Here is a 24,719-nt window from a genome sequence, read left to right as displayed (position 1 = left end):
ATGTCTGCTAATAAGACCTTAGGCTCAGGTTTCAGGCACAATATAGGACATCAATACTCAATTGCTGTGAGGGCCAGGTGTCATCTCCCCACCAGTCACCAGTTCAGGAAGGCCTGGCCCTATACAATAAACTGAGCCAGAAGATAATGGCTTGATCCGCTCTATAATGTCCTTCCACTTTCCCACACAATCAGATACTGATGACCCACTATGAGGATGGAATTTAAAAAAACACACATAAGAAAAAGATGGTCATGACACCAGCTTACCAAAGCCTTGTATATAGTGAATGTTTCTTTTTCATGTTGCATCGCTGATCTGAATTCTACTTTGCTTGTGTATGCCAGGGCGATTATATGATGGCTACCAAAGGGAAAAAAAAAGTTTAAAGGAGGAACATACTCACATGTAATAGAGAATGGTGGTAGGGGACTGCATAGATTAATCTATAGCTTTTGAGGAAAATATCTTGTATAACTTGACATATAGATATCTACCTGCTATGTGGTCATCTATTAATGGGGCAGTCCTATCACTAATGCTACAGTCTACACTAATCTTTCTACTTCTATACAAACTCCTATAACAATCTGAAACTCTGGTTGACATATTCTAGACAGCAAAGAGCATCTGCCTGAAGCATCAGTGGTACTTTTGTGAGGGCCACTTCAACTTCACAGGCCAATGAAGTCATGTCCATCAGTTATGTGGGCTGGTTACAACTCAGTCCCATTCTGGGAAAAGGGACTGACCTGCAATACCAAGCATGGCCACTATGAAATGGTGTTGTGCTTGTGAACAGTAAAGGCACTGAAACTGCTGTAAAATGGCAGAGCGATGGGAGTACCCTAAGGTCGGATAAATGTACAGCAAACATATGAACTAAACAATTAAACCAATTTTCTTCTAAAGCTAACACAAAATAAAAGAAATAGTAATCCTGAATAACATTGAGCTATAGTATTGCATGTGACCTTCACAAGGTCGCTGATCTGGACAGCTGTTGTGTGCCAATACAAGGAGTACAAGGCCATTTGCTGTCAAGGCTGATAATGTTACATCAGCTGTTGTTCCATAACCTTGTAAAATCCTATATTCCTACTAAAGTTCTTTCATCACCATTGTCTGCATCCTTCTACACGTCCTGAAGAGAGAGAATGCTACTGAGGTATACAATTCATGCAGACAGCAAAAAGTATAATGTATAGCTATATATTTCTCATAGGTATTAGGTGAATTTATTGAATGTTTGTCACACATATATGAGATCCCTGAAAATTCAATCGATACAGCTTATAGGTTTATCATAATACCTTAAAGCAACATCCAGGGACTTCTGTCCAAAATATTTTTTATTGACTTCCAAAGCTTTCTCCAGGAAACGTAGGGATAAGTCACATTCAAGCACAGCTTGTAGAACCACACCAATATTATTCTGCCAGGGAGACAAGACAGTGAAATGTACACGCCTTCTGGAGTACACGCCCTTATTTTATTTACAAGGTACTGTAGACATCTGTATCATGGTCGTGATTACAAATGGAGACCACAATGCAGATGTGTCACATGTCACGTGAAGGATGGAGCCCACTGGGCTTGCCTGACTTATAATCAGAACCGTTGGGTTCCATCAGTTGCAGATGTGAACATAGCCTTTATAAGAAAAATATATATTGCACATATGTGAAGGTTTCCATAATGCTAGAAATCCGCATGTTTCTCAGAGTTCTATTCTATTACCAACCCCCCCAGAACTGTAAATGACATAAAATCCACATAAATGACATTCGTTTCCATATAACATACAGCACTACTTACATCCAGTGTAGCCATGGTAGGGTGGTCTTCTCCTGCTATGAGCAGCATTAGATATCGGGCACGGTACAGTAACTTCAAAGCTACTGGTAACTGTCCACTGGCAAAACAGTAATGTGACAGGAAGACCTGTTGGAAAAATTGTGTGATCATGTGACTGGTGTATCATGTGACTGCTAACAACAATGGTTTAGATTACTTGCATAGGCACTGGCCCATGAGGCAAAGCAAGACCATGAAAAAAGTGAATTATACTTACATAGTCCTGAACTGTAGTGCTACTGTCATATCCCAGCGTCCTCTCTGTCATTATCACTGCTTTCTGTTGATTGTCAAGGGCCTGTTGGCAAACAGTGTAAATCTTCATTACTTCCATAGAGGTGCATCATACATACGATAGTTCTAGCGATATGCATATGCAATAACTGATAACTGTGCATATCGATTGTAATATTACGGAGCCTTACAATTTCATCTAAATTAATGGCATTGTCATCAGCAAAATGGCCTCTCTTAGGACCTTATGGTCTGCTTCTGGTCCAAAGATCTGCATATCATGGAGCACTGTTTATGAAAGAGTAGCCCTTGCAGAATGTGCAGAAATGAACTTTCCTTTACACTTTATTTGTTACATTGTGTTTTAAATCATACACTATAAATTTTTGTTCATTCTACAGTAAATGGCTCTTACCTCTGCTACATCTCCCAAAATGAATCTGACCCTGGCGAGCAAACGCAGGCATGTGGCAATGTCTGGATGTATAGCACCATACACACTGTTGAACTGGGCCAGGGCTTCATTCAGCAAAACCACTCCTTCTTTAAGAGCTCCTGCAGAGATAATTTAATATAAATATATAATTCTGTAGAAATATTATATATTCTTCACTGAAGAATAACTTTTATAAATATTTTGGCAAGTCATTCTGATATGCGATATATAGTCCGGGTGATTTGGCTGCAGGAGACCCTGGTATTGCTAAAATGACAAGACTTCCATGAGGCCATCTTTGGCTAACCCCACCTCTGCAGAAGAGACAAAGCAACTGAATCAGTATTTCTGCCTCAAAATGAATAATGGGGTTCTCAATACTGTTCAAAAGTGATTGTTCAGTGTTCAGTGATTGGCTGCTGCTAATGCTGTGGGCCCCCCAGAGTGTGTGATCAGTGGAGGCCGGAGATGGATGCCATGCAGTTGCATCTGTCCCCCATGGGCAGCCTTCACTGTAAACTCAGCCTAAACAAGAATACAGAGCATCTTTACCTTGCTGTATGCTGATCTGTGCTTTAGTGAATAGCTTGTGAGCTTCTTTGGACTTAATGCTGACATGTTTGACTACTGGAAACAAATTCAAGATGTCTTCCTCTGTTAGTGCTGGCTTATGGCGATTTTCAAAGTTATATTCTCTCAGCAGAACCTAAAAAAGCAAAATCATGTAACACATAGTAGGGGTGGGTAACGTGTTGCAGTGTCTACTGAATCCATATCACCATCAATATCTATCTCATAACTAACTTTAGCAGTTGCTGCCATTGCTGTAAAAACTGATGTGGATGGTGAAATAAAAATTTGTCTTTAGGCGTGCAATGTCAGGCAGTAATATATAATTTAATGCCTAAAAACATTGCTTATTTTTACTGTTTATATCTTGAACTAGTCTTTCAAAAAATCAAAAAATAACATACACTGTAAGCCATTTTCCTCATCCTCATAATATACATTACACATGTGCTGGAAGCAGCTTGAGCCCTGCAGATACATACATTCCACATTCATGTTTAGACAATTACCTGGACTCCAGTCTTTATACAGAATTCCCGCAGCAGCGTCACCTTCTGCAAGGTAAACTTCTCAACCATCTGTTCTATAGAATCACTGAAACACAATAGATGGATTATTACACTTAGTAGAATAGCAATAAATAGTGAATGACGTACATAGGCTTTATCACTGGTATATGCGTAGAAGGGTCAACCAAAGGCGACAAAACCCTAGCTGCATGTTATATTGGTAGGAGAGTAAGGGGCTGTTAGGCAAATCTGGAACTACTTATCTTCTAGGCAGGAAAAATCCATCCTGTCCATTCTGTTAGGTTTGTAATTTAGCACATATATCTCTTAATATATATGCAATATATATGCAATATATATAGCAATATCCTGAATCCAAACACATCAGGTTCATCATGGCCTATGCTGATTTTAGCAAGATTAGACAACCTTCTGTTTATGGAGTTTGCCAGACACTTCTCAGCAAACAGCAAATGTCCAGCATATAGGATCTTACATGTCAGAGCCGATTTACCCATTATCCAACCCACATATTTGCCTAATGCCCCAGAAATCAAAGGTCAAAGGTAGGAGAATGCAGAAGATTGTTCAGGAACTGAAAAACAGCTGGTTCTAGGGGTATCCAAAGGGAGCAATAGACTCAGTAAGGTCTCCCATTCAAAGCAGAACTGGGGGTCTCTAGACATAACTTTGCTTGGGGTTCAAGGAGTGCAAATCCACAAACTCTATAGATATAATCATCAGCTGAAAGTGTATAGGAATCTTTTTGCTTTTTCACCGTGCAATCCTACCATGAAAGTGTAAAGTCAAAGCTGTCTTTAGCATTCTGCTGGATCTGCTTCCAAAGGTCAGCCGGAGTCATACAGGCCCAGGCTGTGCTGTCTCCATTTTCAAGGGAACGCATCTTCTTCTTGTTCTTGCGTTTCCGGGAGAGCAGCTCATCAGGGGGCAGATGAGCCACGGGATTTGGATAGGAACTCAGGAAACAGTTTAGAAAGTGGCTGACTGCAGCTGACAAGGCGGACATCTCTATTCCCTATGATAAAACACAAGAATACATGTCATCCATCCCTTTATATGGACACAGTCACTTGTACAAATATTTATTGTCATTAATAATGTGAAACAGAATGCAGTTTCCAGCTCACAAATACCTATAGATGTTAGAGTGACAAAAAACTAAATTTGACTATACACTAGGCATGAATAGACAACATACCTGCCGCCCTCAGTTTTCCTACCACTGGCCATTTTAGGTGTAGATCAGATGCAGGTGATAAATGAAATGTTGCCTACAGTATAGTCTAATGTATGGTACTATTATATAGACATAGAGTAAATGCATAAAAAATGTCACTGCACTCCATTTGGCAACAAATTGACAAAAATAAAAAAATATTTAAAGATCAAAAATTAGCACCACACAATCTTTAATAGAATGCCCGAGGAAATGTGATTCGCAAACCTCAATGAAAATTGGCACAAAGGAATAGTGGGGTATGTTTCCATGTTTCTTGTCCAGAATGGTAAAAGGGTCTCTTTTTAACTGAACATGGGTTTGGTACGAGGGAAGGGGCCTTAAACTATAACAAAAACAAACTTGTACTTGTATATTAAAGACTAATAAGATTGAAACTGCTTTGATTTCTCTTACCTGTAGGTAGTGGCGTAGGATTATTTTGGCTGAACGAGTGACTATTTCAGTAATTATGATTCTCTGTAGGAAAATAACCATAAAGATTGGTAAATAGGGTCTGGTCTAGTAAGCGCTTATTGGACGAATTAAGGACATGTTGCTTGTTAACTCCAATCCTGTATTCATTTCATCTAGTAATTACACCCAACACACAGACTCTGACTGTACAATGAACTCTTCCATATCGTAGGTCAGGTAAGCTTACAAAGTTCATTTTCTGGGTAGGAAGCATCCATTTTTAAGCTAAAAACAGTGCTATGGGAACCCTTTAATTTATTCATGAATTTCTTAAAGTTATAACAGTCAATTTACTGTTGACGGTAAATAGTATAATGGATAAAGAATGCATGCATATTTTTATAAGGTTTTTATATTCTTTCTCAATAGTTCCCAGCTGCATTTTGTGAAAAAACCCTTGTAAAGCAGGAATAAAAGATCCCCCAGAAAATGTTTTCATGAAGTATAAAGGTTTTCACTAAGATCACATGACGTTATATGTCAGGAGAGCAGATATATACTCTTTATAACAAACATTTTATTACATAAATGTTTTGCATATATAAACTGAAAAAAATCATACTTACATAAAGATGATCCAGAATAGGGCGAACCTCCATCTTGTCAATCATCTCAGCGACTGTTCCCAAGTATCTTATATTGATTCCATGAGAGTGAAGAGATTCTTTTAGTGTTTTACCATCCAGAGGTACAATTAAATGATTGAGGCAGGATTTTATCTGTAAAGTACATTGCAGAGGGGAGTCACAAAAAGTGCTATACATGGCAGCTAGCAGTATGACATTTATAGGAGTTGAACACTTTGATATGATGTAAGCATAAACGGAGTATATTGGAAAATTCAAGAACTTTTCATCTACCTTTATAGAAAGATTAAGTAACACAAGGGGTCACTAAAGAGGGGAGGTAAAATAGTATGTCGCTAATGTGCCCTATCTCTGCATTCTACATCATATGGGTTTCCTCATCAATAATGACGCACCAAAGAAACGTAGAGTAACAATTTGTTATTTACTAGTCCCAATCTAATTAATCATTATTTACTCATACCACAGGATTCGATTAAGGGCTCATTCACACTGCCCTCTGCGGGGTCGTACATGCGGCCGCATGTACGTCCCCATAGACGGCAATAGCGGCATGGCGGGGATCCGGGCCGCACACCGCAAAAAGATAGAGCATGCTCTATCTTTAGGCGGATGTGCGGCCGTGTGGTGCTATTTCCTATGGAGGGAGGAGGTGTCACCTCCTCCTCACCTCCAGCAAACGGCGGTATGCCCACACGACGGGCATACCGCGTGTAAATGTACCCTTAGTAAAATTGTGGACAATTTGTGTATTAATGAAGCCCCCCCACCTTCTACTATCCCAGCTGAACTAAAAACAAAAAAAATACTCACCTTCCCTGTTCCCCTGCAGCAGTCTTCTCTTCGCTCACCGTCAATAGAACAGTGCATTTACATGGAAATTAAGTAATGGGAGAGAAGACTGCTGCAGGGGAAGGTGAGTATATTTTCCTTTGTTTGTTTTTACAGAGGTCCAGCGCGGCCAGGAACCAGGTGTTCCATGGCCCGGTCTTGGGCCATGGACCGGTGGTTGGGGAACACTGTATTAAAGGGTTTCTCAAATTTTAATACCCTAGTAATATTTCCGCAATAAAGATAATTTGTAACCCCTTACTTTGCAATTTTAGTCAGTTTTATTGATATTTTTTGTCCTATCATTCTCTAGGCTGGTCAGTGTAAGATTCAAGAGTGTGGGCAGGGCATAGACACAGTATGATCCCTCTGCTATGAGATGCTGTGTGCTGACAATGTGCTTAGATTATTAGGATACACATTTATCCACATGTTTCTTTGATGAGAGATGATTAGATTCATGAGATGGATATAAAACACAATAATACTCTCAGCTCTGCTAACTCTACTAACCTTATCAATAAAACACACAGTCAGATCTGCTTTAAGACCTTATCTGTCTGCATCTAGTAGAGTAAGTCTCTAAACGCTGCTAGAAGGAAGGAAGTCCCTGTGTCTGAGCTGTTCTTGTAATGCAAAGGGGAGGGGCAGGAGGCGGAGAGCACTGAAGTGTGCACACAAGAAAAGCTATTCATAAGAAGAATCCGACTATAGTCAAAATATTTATGGTCGTATCCAGGGACAACCAAAATAGTAAACACCAGGACTGATAGAGACGAGCTGTAATTATGCTGTATTTTTCTTGTCTTCATGGGAAGGTAGGGTTAAATCCCCATATGGCAATTCTCTTAATGGCTATATCAGTTTTCTGTGTTAAAATATATTGGCAAATAGAATAGAATACAACTTTATCTATCCCTTTTGGGAAATTGTTTTGTACAGTACAACTTTGAGCATATAAATCAGTTCATATCATATAAAAAGGGGGATGAACGAATTGTGAAATCTTTCAGACTGGCAACACATCTGGCGGAAGAAGTTACTACGCATAACTTCCTCTATTCCGATGCTGGACTAACCTTCTGAATAGAAGAAGTTATTGATGGGGCTCTGCTGCCAAAGAATTGTGGTGTATAGTGCATAGTGTTATGGTCTTAAATTTACTTCCTTGAAAGAACACAGTGATTCCCCTGTCATGACCTGAGCTCTCCAACTGATTTTATTTAGCCTACCGATTTCTTTTCCTTTGATGACACCTCCCCGGCTAATGACAGCAAAGAAGATCATGCTAGCAACTGTTGTCTCATGGAACACTCAGGACTTTGTTGCCTATGTAGAATGAATTAAGTTTCCTGGAAAGTACAAACTCTTTCCTGGAAAGTACAAACTCCTTTTTTATTAATTTTTTACCCATTTTTGCACGGTTTGTCGTACACTCAAACCTTTCGCCTATGCAGGTGCCCCGTGTTGACCGGATCTATTGCTTGACCCTTCATTTCAAATGGTCTATGGACCAACTTATTCCTCTGCATACCTAACATCATTTCCTTCCAACATTTAGAACACGTTAATTTCTTTTGCTCCGTACCCCAAAGTTGTTGATGGCATGAGATTCTTAACAACTTATCAGAATCATTATTACTACTTTTTCTGTTGTTGTTCATTTACTTTTGAATAGGCTGAATTGTGAACCTGCAAAATTGCTATAAAAACTATACATATGCTGACAAACACTGGTCCAATAGAAATTAACACTTACAAAACTAGGGATTTGCACAGTGAGGATATAAGCAGCTGCTTCACTCAATAATCGCGTCTGTATTTCAAGGGCCTGGTTTTGGGACTCTGGAAACCGAACCACTAAAAACAAAAAAAGAAAAGTTAATTCCACCTAAGACTCTTACATCTCATTTCTACTTACTGTAGACTATTTGGTCATAAAACACTTACCTGGTGAATACACATCTGGATTGAACCGTATATCAAACATATAGTCTGTGACAGAGCCAACCTCTCTGCAAGCTTCTTTAACAATATCTGCGCCCTTTAAATCATCTACAGGAAGGGAGAGGGGGATAGTCATGGGCATTGTTCAGACTGTGATGACAAGTTATTACTTCATCTATATTGATATTGATCTGTAAACTGTACTTTGCCATTACCAAATTCTTTATACTTACCATCCTGGGACGGATCTTCGTTGCCGTCAGGCTGAAGTAAGGCACCATTTTGTGACTTGTTCATTACGACCTTCATAAACTGTGCATACCTAATGAATTACAGATTTATTAGCAACTTTACAGTGAATTATCAGTAAATGGGAACTGCAAATACAATTCCATCTCTCTACTGTCTTCCATGTTACCCATGATGCATCTGGGGAGCATCACATCAGCAGACATAGATCATACCTTCTCTGCTTGCTGGGAGGACAGTGTGACAATCCTTCTCACTAATCTCATATGAAACCTAGGAGATCATAAGTTTACAGCCAGAAGGCTGCATGGTTATCTCAATAATTATAACTGATATAACAATATTTTATAATCATCAGTAGCAGCTACAGGAATCTGTATGATACAGTACTTTACAATTTTACTCAGTTATATTGCTGTTTTTGGTCCTAACACTCAGTGATGGTCAGTGTAAAATGCAAGAGTGTGGACGGGCACTAGCTCAGCAGACAAGCAAGACACTTCATTATTCATCTGTGCTATAAATTGCTGTGTGCTGACAATGTGCTTAGATTATCAGGGTACATGCTTAATCTACACTTTCATTTTGCTTCTGAACAGTCTACTAGTATCTGACACATAGGTAAAGAGAGATGAGACAGATCAGATATGAGACCTGATGAGATCCATGAGACGGATATAAGACACAATGAAACACACAGCCCTGCTATCTTACTAATAACACACAGTCAGCTCTGCTATGCCTCCCCTCAAGACCTTATCTTGTCTATAGCTTTTAGAGTAAATCTCTGCACGCTGCTTGCTGGAAGTAAGTGCCTGTGTCTGAGCTGGTCTTGTAATAAATGGGGAGGGGCAGGAGGAAGAAAGAACTGCAGCGTGCAGACAAGAGAAGCTATTTATGAGAGGTTTCTGCCCGACTATAGTCAGGAGTTCACGGGCCAACTAAATTGTAAACACCTGGACTGATAGAACCAAGTGGAAGTATATCTGTGAAATGCCAGAGACACTTACTTATATATCCATGAACTGTAACTGTGGTAATCTTCTTATATTTGTTAATCCTTGCTTCCTTCCTTCTAAATTCCACTACCCACGTCCCTTTGTGATCTGGCTTTACAGCCTGTTACACTGTGCTACCCTCCCCCCTTCAGGAAGTACTTACTGCACAAGTGCTGAGGAAGCAATGGGTAGGGTGAAGTGAGGTTGATTTTAAAAGACGGAGGCCATGAATAACAAATATAAGATTACTACATTCACAGTGCCTGGATATATGAGTAAGTGTCCCTTATGCTAGATTTCCTTTAAAATCAAGTTTTATTCAAAACTCAGCAGCATTTCAGAAAAACACATACAGACTGCCCATACTGCATGCTACACATGGTTAAGGCAGCTAGAATCTTATATTATAACCATTCTCTATTTCCATTGCTGTTTAACTTACTTGTGTTGAACGAAGCCTTCTATGAGTTCTGGCCTCAAACTGCACAGTCGGTGGCGATATGGTTTAGGGAATCCAAGGTTTTGGCATTCTTTTAATATGTCCTCTTCCTTCAATGGTAGAAAGTTCACATCTGGAGGGAAAGTTCTGAGGAGATCCAAAATATAGTGGCGTCCATCATTACCCACAATTCCTTTGCACTCCACAGAAGAACACAAAAGTACTTCTTCATTCTTCTCATTCAGGACAGTGTGTCTCAATATCCTAAGAGATTTACAGGCTTTCTGGAGTAAGGTTAGATACTTTACATTTGACGAAACAGTTTTACCAAAGTCAATAGTGCCATATACCACACTTTGGTCCTCCTTTCGGTCCAATATTCCAGGTATGATTGACTGAGCAGTTACTCTGTAGCCTCTGTAATCGAGAACCACAGTCCCTAAGACATAAAGTTCTTCAATGTCCAAATCACTGTAGGCTTGTACACCTTTTAAGTCATGGGTCGCGGCCACATGTGCAGCATGATCTCCACCCAGGTCCTTGTAGTGGTCCCTTACATCAAAGCCAAAGCTAAAAAATATGTTGTTCCAAATAAACATCTGCATTTTAGTTTCCTCTCCGGGGTTAATTGCCATAACGTTTCCATCAATTACTGCCATGGCTCCTCTGGTTGAAGCCCCAACAAAATCAGAGTTTATCTATGAGGTATATAAAAAGACACAAGTCATTTTCTGAAAAAATACGTTAAAGGAAATCTACCACTGCAGAAAAGCAAAAAAAAAGATTAAAGAGCCGGGATTGGGATAAAGAGAAGGTCAGGTGAGTATGTGTAGTTTTTTTTTTTTTCGGCAGTGGTAGATTTTCTTTAAAACAAATTATGAAGATCTCACCTTTAAAGTTTTCTGGGTATTATATTTCTTACAACATTCATTTTAGGAAACCTTGCATCTCTGCTCTGCTAGGTGCATATCTAGCTGCTGTGACTCAATGCTCCCCCAGCTCTTATGTAATCTAACCCTTTTAATGAGCTTCTACCTGTCTTGCTTGCAAGGTGGAATTCAGTAGAGATTTCAAAGTAAAAAGCAGATAGGGAAGGAAAAAACGGAGCATGATAAGAGCCAAAAGTACCTTGACAAGGAAGCAATGTGCCCTGATAAGGTATATTGCAAACTTTCTTGTAGTTGCTTGTACTACTAATTTATAAAAAGCATGTCTATGGATATGTTCAAAGCCAGAAACTTTCCTGGTATATATGTTGAGTGTATACAAACACGTGACGCGAACCTAGCCTTATTATAATGCAAAGGCCAGCATGTTATATGAACTTCCCATCAGAGTGGGGGAATCTTAATATTTTGACTCATAGGTAGTTACTTTGGGGGGGATTTACTAATTGTGCCGCAAGGACGACTGTCAGCATAGGAGATCAGTCTCCGGAAAGCACAGCCCGATGTATTAAAGTGGCTGTTAGTGATTACTGGGTAGACTGAATGAATCAGTCGTGCGCCAGAAAAATGCTGACAGTAATGAAGTGTGCGCCAAAATCTTTCACGGACTACACCTTAATTTTGCTCTCAGACCAATTTTTCCTGGTCTATCGTGCACCAAAAATTGTGCCTAAAAATGCAGACAAAATACACATAAATGTGGAGGATAATGTAGAAACGTTAGGCCACGCCCACTTGCGCCAAAAAAAAAGACGAGGAGTCGGGATAGTCGGAAACATCTGTTCTTTCTGGCGCAAACTCATTATAAATGATCCGCAACAGTTCTGCGGCAAAAAAAAAACATTAAAATACTGGAATTTTTTTGGCGCAGGTGCGATAATACATGTGCCCCTTTATGTGTATACAGGCCTTTCACCTATATAGTAAGAGCTGAATACTTTACAGATTTCACAGGCAGCAGGACTTTAGAAGATTTGCAACTGAATGCATCCATAGTATGTATGGAAATTACATCCTAAGCTTATTAAGCTTAGGCCCCATAATACGGGATGTGGCAGTACAATCAACAATAGAGTAACAAATACAATCATGGTTATAACCTTAAAGTTTGCTCTTCCTCGGAGAAGTTGATCCGCAGGGAGCTCCCTTGGTAGTTCTCTAGTTGTCTGCAGCTCTTCATTCCAGTCTCTTGTCTTACAAAAAAAGAATATTTTTAATAACAGAAAAGTTTTGCAGATTATATCAGTATTGATGTTGCAAATAGTATTCCATTCCAACAATAATAAAATTCTTTGTACTTGTTTATCTGAGTGATGTTTTAGACTTGTGTTAACGCTAGAATACAGTTGCATAACCGTGAATTAGTTTGTAGCTGCAATGTTCCGTTTTTCTGTCTAAGGGTCTGAGTTGTCATTTTGTCACTGCCATGTGACTTTGGCATGGAGATAAGAGCTGAACGTTTGAATGGAGAAGTAATTGCTGCCCATCAGAGGTCTATGACGAAGTTCTGCAGCAGCTGAGATGCGTATTATGAGAGTCTGCAACAGTTGAGGCGTGTAATATGATGTTGTGCGGCAGTAAAACTGTATAATTTTAAGTCCTGCACTTGCTGAGATATTTGGAGGTTCAGAAGCAGATGAAGTAAATTAGTTTTTTTTAACAATTCACTGGTGATCCATTCAAGATATTTTTGCACTGGGCCCATAAATGTGTTAAAATGACTATGTGGGGGAAAGAGGCAATATTATTTAAAATGTATGCAGGTTACTAAAAAGCACACATAACGGACATAAAATATGTCGTCTAACGTGAGGTTGTTGCAAGTTCAAACACCAACATGTCTTTTATTCAGACCGGCACCAGTGATGACAGTAGAAATGAGTTATCTAAACCAAGATCAGTATAATCCATAGAGTTACTATGTATTGACTTTCAAGACTGGTCATGAAATGACATTTGTACCTGGCCAGGAATGTGTTCCTCATATCCCAGACGTGAATTGTATGCATCCTCTGCCCGAACACAGTCAATGATATGATTGCTGCTTGGGGCAATCCAGCTGTAGATTTGGTAAGGTGTTGCAATCCTCTCTAGAGGATGACGGTGAACCCTAAATGGATGGAAAAACAATATTATACTCCTTCTAGCAAGTATTCCTAATAAACTATCACAAATCCAAGAAAATGATGCTGAAGATCCCACCAGCAGTGTATTCAAAAGTTATATAGATTTTGTATCAGTATTTTATGAGATAATTTGTGGCTGACATGACTAGGTCTTTGTTGTTTCACTTTACCTCTTCTTCTGAAGGTTGGAAAAGTTCTTCTTGAAAGCTGGGCTGACCTGGTTCAGCAGTTCCACAATACTGTGGCTCAGATGGCTTGGTGAAGCTGGTTTTGGATTAAACACCTCAGCTGTTGATCTTAAAAGAAATACATATTTGTACTTAAAAAACACTCCAGTGTCAAATACTTAAGAGATCCCGTCCCTAAAGCATATCTGTATTGCTAGCAAAGCCCAGTGACATGCCTTCATTGCCATTTTTTATGTTTGACATGATGGGGCTTTTTTTACTAAGGGTCGCGGATCACACTTTCGTTGGACTGTTCATGCTGTTTGGGATTTGCGTCGCTGGGACAGGTATTTAGCAGGGGATAGTGTCGCATGCAATCGCATTTTGGTGCAGCTGCGCTGGCTTCCATGTGACAGACATTGGGGGGCATGCCGTTGGACAATCCGACGGGATTTAACTTTCAATTTGTGTCGCAAGACAATGCACTTACATACACCAGGAAGAAGAAGGTGAACCCCAGTGGACCTGAGCGGGGAAGCGACACATCCAGGATATCGGCCGCACGATCTTAGTGAATTGCACCAGAGTGCATGACCGTCGAACAATGCACTTTGGATGAACTCCTCGGCCGGGTAAGTAAATGTGCCCAAATGAGTGACACAGTTAAATCTCCACTGGTGCTCAAATACAGTGGGGTTTTATAGTGGTATTTTTAGTTCATCTGTATTTTGACAATTTAAAATATTTTTATGTTGCGCCCAACGGTAATATTAAAAAAAAAATTCTGCACATTTAATACAGAAATACTCAAATCATTCTGAAGGGGTTCCAAGATACAAAGGAGCCTCAGGCACTTAACTTAACATCCACTCAAAAGTCTCCTCAAAGTACTTACTGGTTTATGTAGAAGCCCCTGTTGGAAGAAGTTATATTAATGTAGTGGTCTTCCATAGTAACTACAGTTAGATATAAGAGGTCTCCATGCATCTTCCGATTGCCTGGAGGGGGATTCCAACCACTCATTATCAATGATTTCAGACATTGTGGGGGCTGCAGGGTAAAAAAAATGTAGGTCAACAAATGTAGCAATCAAGAGAAGAATAAATTCCTGCAGAGACCACAGAGTCATATCTATGCAGGAACAGTCTAGTAATCTTTTGTCAGACAGAGCATAGGGTTTCTGCTCAAGCCAGTAGTCTTACAGCATATCATAGGAAAGTAAAAAGGAGGAAGGGGGACATATATGAGCTCCTTTCGCAAAAAATTTTAGGTGGTAACTTTTTTTCAAGATTTTCTATTTAGTGTACATTATGGAATTTCATATAAAGGCAAAGTTTTTGTAACATCCATAGATTACTGTACTGTAAAGTATAGCATCTATGCATTCCTCTTTTAGAGGAACCTATGGCCAGGGGGTCCCAACAAACTGACATCTATACCATATCCTATTCCTATGACAGGAATATCTAGCTAGAAAAACACTTTCAATTATAACTTGGCAAAATGAATTATGATCAAAATTGAGATAAAGAAGAAAAAAAATTGCAGTGATATGCAGAAGGTCAGTAAGTCTTGGGGTCAAGGATTTCATTCAAAATTGGACAGCAGTCTCTAGATACATACAGCAAGAACTGTAAAATTTAGGGGGTAGTAAGTATATGACCTTGTCGATACCAATAGGCTGGAGAGGTTGCAATGGACGCTCCAAACTTCCCGGAAGAATATATTCTGGTGGAGAACAGTCAATGGCATCCAGCCCTTGTTCTACAGATGAACGCTTCTTCTTCTTTCCATTGTTTTCATTACTGGAAGATTCTAAAATAGGGCAAATGCAGTCACTGGTTGAGCAGGTATTGGCAAACATTTTCTGTGTTTAGGAGACAGCAGAAGTAATCTGGCAACATTGGAACTGTAGCCACAGGGGATTAGTGAGCAAACAGCAACATTTGTAGCTTTGCAAAATATGAAAACTTTAAATGGAAACCAACAGACTAGAAAGTAATTTATACCTCCAATGTCACCTTCTGAAATGTTGCTTAGGAAGGACAGCGAGCTGCAATCTACTCCATTGTAAGCATCTGTGAGGTCCAGGCTTTTCAACAAGTCCCTGAAATGACGTATGTGAATTCGTGCCTCTCGAATGGTATAGGGTTCTAAAAATAAAATAGAAATTCAGGTATTGTACTGAAGGTAATAAGCACCACTGTTCTATTTTACATTATGAGTACTGATAATAATAATTAAGATTCATTATTTTATTTATATAGCGCACACAGATTACGCTGCACAGAGATTGACGAATCAGTCCCTGTCCCCATGGAGCTCACAATCTAATCAACCTACCAGTATATTTCAGAGTGTGGGAGCAAACCGGAGGACCCGGAGGAAAACCACGCATACACCCACGCAAACACGAGAGAACATACAAACACTTTGCAGATTTTGATCTGGATGGGACTTGAACCAAGGACCCCAGCGCTGCAAGGCTTCAGTGCTAACCACTGAGCCATATACTATTGTTTTGTTGTACCTTATATTGTATATATTATGAGTGTATATACAGTACATTACATTACACATACGTACCCTCTACAACTTTTAAAACAGATCCTTCTTTCAGTCCCTCAACAGACTTCAGTTCTGAAAAGTTGTCCAGCACATTTCCATCAAACTGCAGTGAAAAGCAAGTTCTATGGCAAGAATCTTCATGTTCCATCAATACCTGGATAATCTCCTGAACCAACTCTTTGGATGATACCTATGCACGTTCAACATACAATTTCACAATGGTGAGAGACAGACAGATAAATCTTGTTGTATTATTATGGAAAATGACTTCAGTTTCCACTTAAGTTCAAGGAAATTAGGAAAAAAACAACAACCTTGGTCAAACTTTATTATTTTGTATGACTAATGTGTAGTGACAACCTTGTGAGACAACTGTTCTCTGTGCTTGTCTCATATCACTATCTTTACATAATTCTCTTTTCTGAGAAATTCAAGACACAGACCTTGGATGTACATTCATATTGTTTTTTCTGTATATCCGTGGCCTACATTTACATATTTTTAATGCAATCTGTAAAACAAAACATATTGCAACTGGTGTGTATTCAAATGTTCTTAATTTTACTTCTGAAATATGCAGATTGCATTCTGTACATGATCTATCAAAGACGATCTTAGATGTTAAGCCTTCTTGCTCTTTTCAGGCCCATGCATCTAATATCAAATTTGTGCATGATCACGGCTTTGCAGGCTCACAACATAGTGTAAAGTCAAGATTACCTAAAGCAGCCCACATTATAACGTAGAGAAAGACCATCCAAAGTGGTACAAAAAAATGACGTTTACCTGTATTTCTATACTGTCTCCTCCAGGAAGTTGAATGGTCACATTAAACAGATCCTGAGAGCTCTGTGTATCTCCATTTGGGGTTAGGTTGTTGTTCACTTTCCCATCTGATACTTTGGTAATATCTGTAATGATAATACATTGTAGAACGTGATTATTATTTCATTATTAATAAATTATGCAAGATAATAATAATGTTATATGTTATAATGATATATATATATATTATATATATATATATATATATATATAATATATGTATGTATATATACTGTATTAAATCTTATCAAAGGTTGGTAGCAAAAACAGTCACTCATTTTTATACAACAAGATCTTGTGTGAACATGCCTTAACCCCTTATCACCGACACTAGTTTTCAGCTCAATGACCAGACTCGATTTTTCAAATCTGACATGTCTCACGATAATTGGTTATAACTTCGGAACGCTTTAACATATCCTGGTGATTTTGAGAATGTTTTCTCGTGACACATTGTACTTCATGTTAGTTATAAAATTTAAGTGATAAGTTTTGCGTTTCGTTCTGAAAAAAAGTGAAAATTTGGCAAAAGTTTGTAAAAATTCTTCATTTTCCAAGTTTGAAATGTTCTGGTTTCCAGAGAGGAAGTAAAACTACCCAAAAAGTTTGATAATTAACATTTACAGAATATCTGCTTTATGTTGGGATGATATTTTATGCTTCCGGTCATTTTTCTAGGATGTTATGAGGTGCAGAACTTTAGGTGCGATTTTTCTTATTTTCATGAAAATTGCCATAACTCACATTTTGAGGGACAACTCGGCTTCCAAGTGACTTTGAGAGGCCTAAATAATAGTAAAACCTCATAAATTACCCCACTATAGAAACTTCACCCCTCAACATATGTAAAACAACTTCTATTAAGTTCATTAACCCTTTAAGTGTTTCACATGGGTTAAAAAATATGGACCTGCGATTTAGAAACTATGGAATTTTTTTGGAAATACATTCATTTAGGACAAAACTGACATTTTCAGAATAAATTAAATGATGAAACGCACTGCAACGCTTGATGCCCAATTCCTCCCGAGTGTACTGATACCCCATATGTGGTGGTAAACTGCTGTACGGGCGCACGGCCGAGTATAGAATGAATGGAGGCGCCGTCCACAGCAGATTTGTATTGTCACATTGTACGACCTATAAATTTTTATTTTTTTTGGTAATGCGATCATATGAGGGCTTATTTTTTATGGGATGAGATACAATGTATAAATAATTTATTTTGGGAGTCTAAAGCTTATTCATGAGATTTTATTAACTATTTCAAGGGGGACACAAACAAAATCATCAATTTTTATTTTGGATTGTGAGCATTCCCCCCCCCCCCGCTCACCGTAACGTAAAAATAATATTTTATCTTTATTCTCTGGTTCACTACGATTGCGGTGATACCTCATTTATATAGTTTTTCTTATTTTGCTCAATTTTCCTGAGCAAAACCAATATTGGAGAAAATCGCATTGTTTTTACTATTGACAAGTTTTCAGGGCCATAACTTCTGTATTTTTCTGTTGTCAGATCTGGTTGAGGGCTTATTTTTTGCGAAAACAGTTGTTCTTTTCAGTCGTATCATATTAGGTACCGTAACTTTTTTTGATCACTTTTTAGAACATTTTTTGTGATGGTGTTTGATGAAAAATTGTATATTATGGGAAGTTTTTCGAGTTTTTTTTTTACGTAGTTCACCGAGCGGGTTCAATATTGATTTAGATATATTGTACAGATTAATACGGACGCGGTGATACCTCATTTATATAGTTTTTCTTATTTTGCTCAATTTTCCTGAGCAAAACCAATATTGGAGAAAATCGCATTGTTTTTACTATTGACCACTTTTCAGGGCCATAACTTCTGTATTTTTCTGTTGTCAGATCTGGTTGAGGGCTTATTTTTTGCGAAAACAGTTGTTCTTTTCAGTCGTATCATATTAGGTACCGTAACTTTTTTTGATCACTTTTTAGAACATTTTTTGTGATGGTGTTTGATGAAAAATTGTATATTATGGGAAGTTTTTCGAGTTTTTTTTTTACGTAGTTCACCGAGCGGGTTCAATATTGATTTAGATTTATTGTACAGATTAATACGGACGCGGAGATACCAAATATGTACGTGTTTTGTGTTTTATATACTTTATTTGCATTTTATGTGTTACTGGGGAGATTATGGGACATTTATTTTATTTATTTAATTATATTATAAAAAGATTTAATTTTTTTTTTTTTTACTTTTTTACATTTTCTACTTCTTGGCTTGAATAAGCGATCATCCGATCGCTTATTCAAGCCTTTACACTGCAATACACTTGTATTGCAGTGTATAGTGTAAGTAACTGAGCATGCCGCGCATGCTCAGTTACTTACAGCCGGGTCCTGCCAGGAAGGCAGGACCCGGTGAGAAGAGGAGCCGACAGCCCCGGGTCACTCGTCGGAACCCGGGGCAGCGGCAGGAGGGATCGGATCCCCCGGTAAGCACACCGGGGGGGTCCGATCCACGGGGGACACACTTGCACGCCGCGGTCATGCTTGACCGCGGCGTGCAAGGGGTTAAACACCCGGGATCGGAGTTTTTCCGATCCCGGGTGTTAGTGCCGGGTCTGGGCTGTAATATCACAGCCCGACACCGGCACTATAATAACCCGATGTCCCGAAATCTTCTTCTGATGCGCCGCCGTAGAAAGGCGTCACATCAGAAGAAGTACCCTTAATGACCGCCGTAGAATCCCGATAGGGCGGTCATTAAGGGGTTAAAGGAAGACTCCAATGCTGATTCATTGAATTGCTCCTTCCTTAAGGCCATGCACGAAGTATATGTCTCTAGGTTCTAACAAAGTTCTAGGAAAGTCAATGAAAATAAGTCATGCTCCACCCTTCAGGTCATGCACCATGCATTATTCAATTAATTAGCTACGACTAGAAGGTTCCTTTACTGTCACTAAAAGTGAGCTCAATGGGTTATTTCTACAGCATGTTTATTCCTTTCTACTGGTCCCATTTCTGGATGCTTTACTATAGTCCCAGACTGCAACGATCAGCTGTAAGGTGTCTGCAATGAAGCTTTATTATTAATCCTTGGTCCCATTACAGCAAAAAATTTTGAAAGTCCAATTGTCACTGGGGCAAAAAAAAAATTTGTCTGGAGCTACAATTATAAAATATACAGTTTCGACTTACATACAAATTCAACTCAAGAACAAGCCAATGCACCCTATCTTTTACGTAACCCGGGGACTGTCTGTATATGCCCAGAAGAGCAGAAGCCTAACAATAAATACATGGCAAATAACGAGGCCTACAAATTAATTAAAACTTTCTCTTCCCATTATGTAAATGAAATAACTGTTGTGTACACTGTATGTTTTTGTTCAAAAATTGTTAGAGAGAAATTTGTGCTCATGAGCAGCTCTTTAAAAACTATGGATAGTTTTCCATTTTGGTGCATATGGAGAACTCTCTTCTTCCATCAAGTTGAATAAAGGTATACATGTTTCCTGCTCAGACTATTTCTCTATATATGTCAATTTAGATTTTTTTTTTACCACTCTTAATTCTTTTTCCAACTTGAAAGTGCAAACAATGTTAAAAACATCCACATAAAAGCCCACATGGAGGAAGAGTAGTATAAAAAAGTGGAGAACTGCCATGGCAGTCAGTGATATCCAAGCTCATATGTGGAACATGTATAACTGGTGATTGGCTTTGAACAGGGTTGATAGTTTCGTGTAGTTATAGACAATGATTACTACATTCCTAAATATTAGCCCCTGCAGGTAAATATTTGTGATGTATGCTGACACCACGGCTTCTATTGGGACCCTCCAGCAAAGTATCTGGCAGATGCAGAACACGCTGTCAAATAGTTGAGAGATTGCCCTTGGAACTAACAACATCTCGAGTGAATTCACACGTGGCAAATTTTTGATACAGAAAACCTTCTATGGACATTGCAGAAGTAAATAATTGATGTAAATAAACAATAAGTCAATTAATTCAAGTTAAAATGTTGAAATATCCACAGAAATTAGGCCCCTTTCACACAAGCTGATTTTTTAAAGCATTTCAATGGGCAAAACGCCATCCATATGAATGAATGTATTGCCCACTGTACCCTTCCATACCGTACTAAGCGCGTCTATATGCTCGCTTGGGCCGAGTATACATTTGTGTGAAAGAAGTGTAATAATAATAATAGATTTTGAAGAAGTCCAGGTGATAGTATAGTTCCCGGAAAAAACGTACATACAAACAATCACATGGTCAGGCGTTTTGAATGCACCCAACATTGTTACTCATGTACAAACTCCTGTGATACTTAGGGCCCATTCACAACAAGGGAGCTATTCCTAGAAGAGAACACGGCCATGAGAGCAGAGAAGAGAGCAGCCATGTTTCCTAATCCTGAAAACCCCTTGAATGACTGAGAAATTGGACAAAGTACAGACAGTACTTTGTAAATGGCCCGCATTAGACTACAATCATAGAATTCACCAACACAATCCTCTTATGCCTGGGATTACAATTGGGCAGACCTATCAATCTCATTACAACAGGAATCTGTCTTAATTGGCAATTAAAACTGTCTAATATGACTTGCGCCACATTTATCAAGGGTTTTAGACAGTACTAGTACTTTAAAGTGTATGACGTGAAGTCAATCTCCCTTGGTCCAATTCAGTATGTACAGATTAAAATATCATTCCCTGATGAGCCTTTAGCTGAAAATGTGCACATGGCAAAACTGAAGGACTACATGAAGTCACTCAATGGCACCTGCAATGTAATAGTCATTGAGCTGCATTGCTAGAGCTCTCTCAAGGGAAATAACTTAGTAATATCAGAATTGTAGCGGAAACAAAACCTGGCCATAGTACTGCTAAAGGCTTCCATCAATCACATGCCCAGCTAGCCACTGTGGGTATGCAGGAGGGTCCTCACCTGGCCCTACAATACAATGGGGCTTATTTACTAAGGGTTGCGGATCGCACTTTCGCCAGACTGTTCACAGGTTTTGCGCTAGGATTGCGTCGCAAGCGCTAGGATTGTGGCGCAGCTCCGGTGGCTTTCATGCAACAGAAATGGGGGGGGGGGGGGGCGTCGGACAATCTGACTGATTCGGACTGAGCGCAGGATTTAAGATTCAAATTGTGTCGCAAGACAATGCACTTATATGCACCAGGAAAAAGAAGGTGAACTCTGTCGGACCTGAGCGGGGAAGCGACACATGCAGGATATCGGGTGCACGATCTTAGTGAATTGCGCCGGAGTGCATGATCATCGGACATTCCGTTCTTTGTGAACTCCAGCAGCCGGGTAAGTAAATCTCCCCCATTGTGTGCATATTTAAGATTCCATCAGACTACACCCCACTAACATAGGTGTAATACCAAACTGATAACTTATAATAGAAACATAAATGCTATAATAATTTACAAATCATAAACAGATATATGTGAAATGGATACAACTTATGATTTACAAACCACAAACATGAGGAAAGTAGGTAGATATATAAATAGATAGGTATATATGAAATAGATAGGTAGGTAGGTGGGTAGATAGGTAGATAGATAGGTAGGTAGATAGGTAGGTAGATAGATGATGTGTAAATAATTGTATCAGGTAAATGTATATGAGAAGGAAGGACGATCATAGCTTGTACTTTACAACTTCTGACAAAGTTTTGCTACATATAGTGACAAGAGAGACTGGTGCGGAGGGGAGGATGTCACCTCAGTCTCTAGCCCTGGAAAGGTCACCTTGGAAGTTTGTACACACATCCACGTGTTGAGTGACCATAACTACCTGGCACTACAGGGGGGCACCTCATGACCTCTCAGGACAAGCATTGTGTTTAACCCTTCATATGATATGTAGGACACATCACATCTGTCCCCCTATAGACCTGTATGAAGTGACAGGCGCGGGTCCCCTTAGGGTTAGTGACAAGGTGCACTGTGTGTACATGAATGAGTGCTAGCTCCTGTGGTGCAGCCAGCTCGTGTCATGCTCTCACCCACCTTGGTGCAGGGTGTCCATAGCTCCGGCAGGAGACAGGGAGAGCCCGGCTGGGTGGCTCTGGGTTCCGCTCACCATGTTTCCAGGCTCCGAGCAGTGGATGTGAGTGCAGGGATTTCCTCACAGAGGTGACCCGCAGACTGTACAGGAGGGGGCGCTAGCTGCCATACAAGGTCATGTAGTCCATATAGGGAGTATCATGCCGGGGCCGGCCAATGGTGGCCCGGGGGCGCGGCATTACGCTTACTATTCCATTGACTGGAGGTGACTCAGTGTCCAGCAAGGACACCCGCGGGCGAGGGTGCCCGCTCCCCTCAGTACACACTGCTGTCACCCTGATGCAAGAGGCTGAAACTGGGGGAAAAGTGTGACAATGTGACGCCCGGCGGTGTCAGTCCCGGCATCCTGCGGGGCAGTAGCTCAGCAATGTCACCTCCATGATTTAGAGGGCACCCTGCCCTGCAATACACCCTTCACTTACCCTACAGACACACCTCTAGGGTTTATGTAGATTTTATTTTTAGACAAAACTAGTAGAGGATAAGAAGTATCTTCTTTTTTTTATTATAATCCCGGGTTTCACTTAAAAATAATGCACCACAATACTGTACCTTAACAAACCCTGAGGAAAAAACAGCAGATCTGAATATGCCCAGAACCAAAATCAGCTCCTTATTTGCAAATATTTCTTCCCAACTTTACCAGATCCCTGAATGGTAAAATTTAAAAGAACACTGTGATATCTCTTAAATTGTATGGTACTGTTTTATGTGTGCATAATCTGTATGTATGTGTATTATAAAGGGGTAAGTGAGGCCCCATTCAGAAGTCCGCTATGGGGCCCTGCCACTCCTAGTTACACCACATTTATGTCCATACTGAAAATAGTTCAAGGAAACCTACCAGTTAGAATGGCAGGGATAAGCAGTAAGTACCGAGCACCAGCTCAGGGTGAGCTGGTGCAGGTGCTGAGTTTCGTTAGTGTTAATAACCGCTGTATCGCAGTTTTAACACTGTTTAAACTTTAGAGCAGAAGAGGCTTCGGCGCTGCACGCAACCGTGCACGCGCAACGTCTCCGGCATTTCCTATGTAGGCGAGCGCACGGCTGAAGCCTCTTCTGCTGTAAAGTTTAAACAGTGTTAAAACCACGATACAGCGGTTATTAACACTAACAAAACTAAGCACCGGCACCAGCTCACCCTGAGCTGGTGCTCGGTACTTACTGCTTACCCATACCATTCTAACTGGTAGGTTTCCTTTAACATTAAGTGGTGTTTCTTCTGAAACTTCTCTGACTTAAAGAGGACCTGTCACCCATAAATCGGCACTAGGAGCTGCTTACTTACTGTCTCAGAGTGCAATGCGTTTTGATGCGTCTCCATAGACTTGTATGGTGCATTTTTCACGTGCGTGACTTGCAAAAGTAGAGCCTGTCGATATTTAAAGGAAACCTACCACTTGAAGTGGCAGGTTTCAGATGGAAATACCCAGCACCAGCTCAGGGTGAGCTGGTGCCGGAGCTTATTTTTGTTAGTGTTTTAAACCGCTGTATTGCGGTTTAAAACACTTTTTAAACTTTATAGCCGGCGCAAGGAGGTACGCGCGCGGCTCTCCTTCACTTCCTATGTGGTCGCGCGCATGGTAAGCGCCGAGCGCGTACCTCCCTGTGCCGGCTATAAAGTTTAAAAAGTCTTTTAAAC

General features: G+C 39.8%; 1 protein-coding gene across 1 annotated transcript in view; it reads right to left on the bottom strand.

Annotated features, from left to right (window-relative positions):
- The window catches only part of LOC140126859 (clustered mitochondria protein homolog), a 29,033-nt gene extending 5,830 nt beyond the window's left edge, over positions 1–23,203 (bottom strand). Inside the window, exons 1-23 of the mRNA XM_072146812.1 lie at positions 23,021–23,203; positions 16,966–17,090; positions 16,198–16,369; positions 15,621–15,764; positions 15,275–15,426; positions 14,507–14,661; positions 13,615–13,740; positions 13,281–13,428; positions 12,419–12,511; positions 10,375–11,069; positions 8,919–9,007; positions 8,689–8,793; positions 8,498–8,598; positions 5,887–6,039; positions 5,261–5,323; positions 4,398–4,642; positions 3,607–3,691; positions 3,080–3,233; positions 2,507–2,646; positions 2,075–2,155; positions 1,819–1,944; positions 1,314–1,435; positions 270–363 (exon numbers count right to left, since the gene is read on the bottom strand). Coding sequence (XP_072002913.1) covers positions 270–363; positions 1,314–1,435; positions 1,819–1,944; positions 2,075–2,155; positions 2,507–2,646; positions 3,080–3,233; positions 3,607–3,691; positions 4,398–4,642; positions 5,261–5,323; positions 5,887–6,039; positions 8,498–8,598; positions 8,689–8,793; positions 8,919–9,007; positions 10,375–11,069; positions 12,419–12,511; positions 13,281–13,428; positions 13,615–13,740; positions 14,507–14,661; positions 15,275–15,426; positions 15,621–15,764; positions 16,198–16,369; positions 16,966–17,090; positions 23,021–23,096 — 3,444 coding nt within the window. The 5' untranslated portion in view covers positions 23,097–23,203. The remainder of the gene's footprint in view (positions 1–269; positions 364–1,313; positions 1,436–1,818; positions 1,945–2,074; positions 2,156–2,506; positions 2,647–3,079; positions 3,234–3,606; positions 3,692–4,397; positions 4,643–5,260; positions 5,324–5,886; positions 6,040–8,497; positions 8,599–8,688; positions 8,794–8,918; positions 9,008–10,374; positions 11,070–12,418; positions 12,512–13,280; positions 13,429–13,614; positions 13,741–14,506; positions 14,662–15,274; positions 15,427–15,620; positions 15,765–16,197; positions 16,370–16,965; positions 17,091–23,020) is intronic.
- Positions 23,204–24,719: the final 1,516 nt, after the last annotated feature.

The sequence above is a fragment of the Engystomops pustulosus genome, chromosome 1 (genome assembly GCF_040894005.1).
Source record: "Engystomops pustulosus chromosome 1, aEngPut4.maternal, whole genome shotgun sequence".
Taxonomy (NCBI): Eukaryota; Metazoa; Chordata; class Amphibia; order Anura; family Leptodactylidae; genus Engystomops; species Engystomops pustulosus.
The sequence above is the reverse complement of the archived record's forward strand: the minus strand, read 5'-3'. Positions and strand labels throughout refer to the sequence as shown.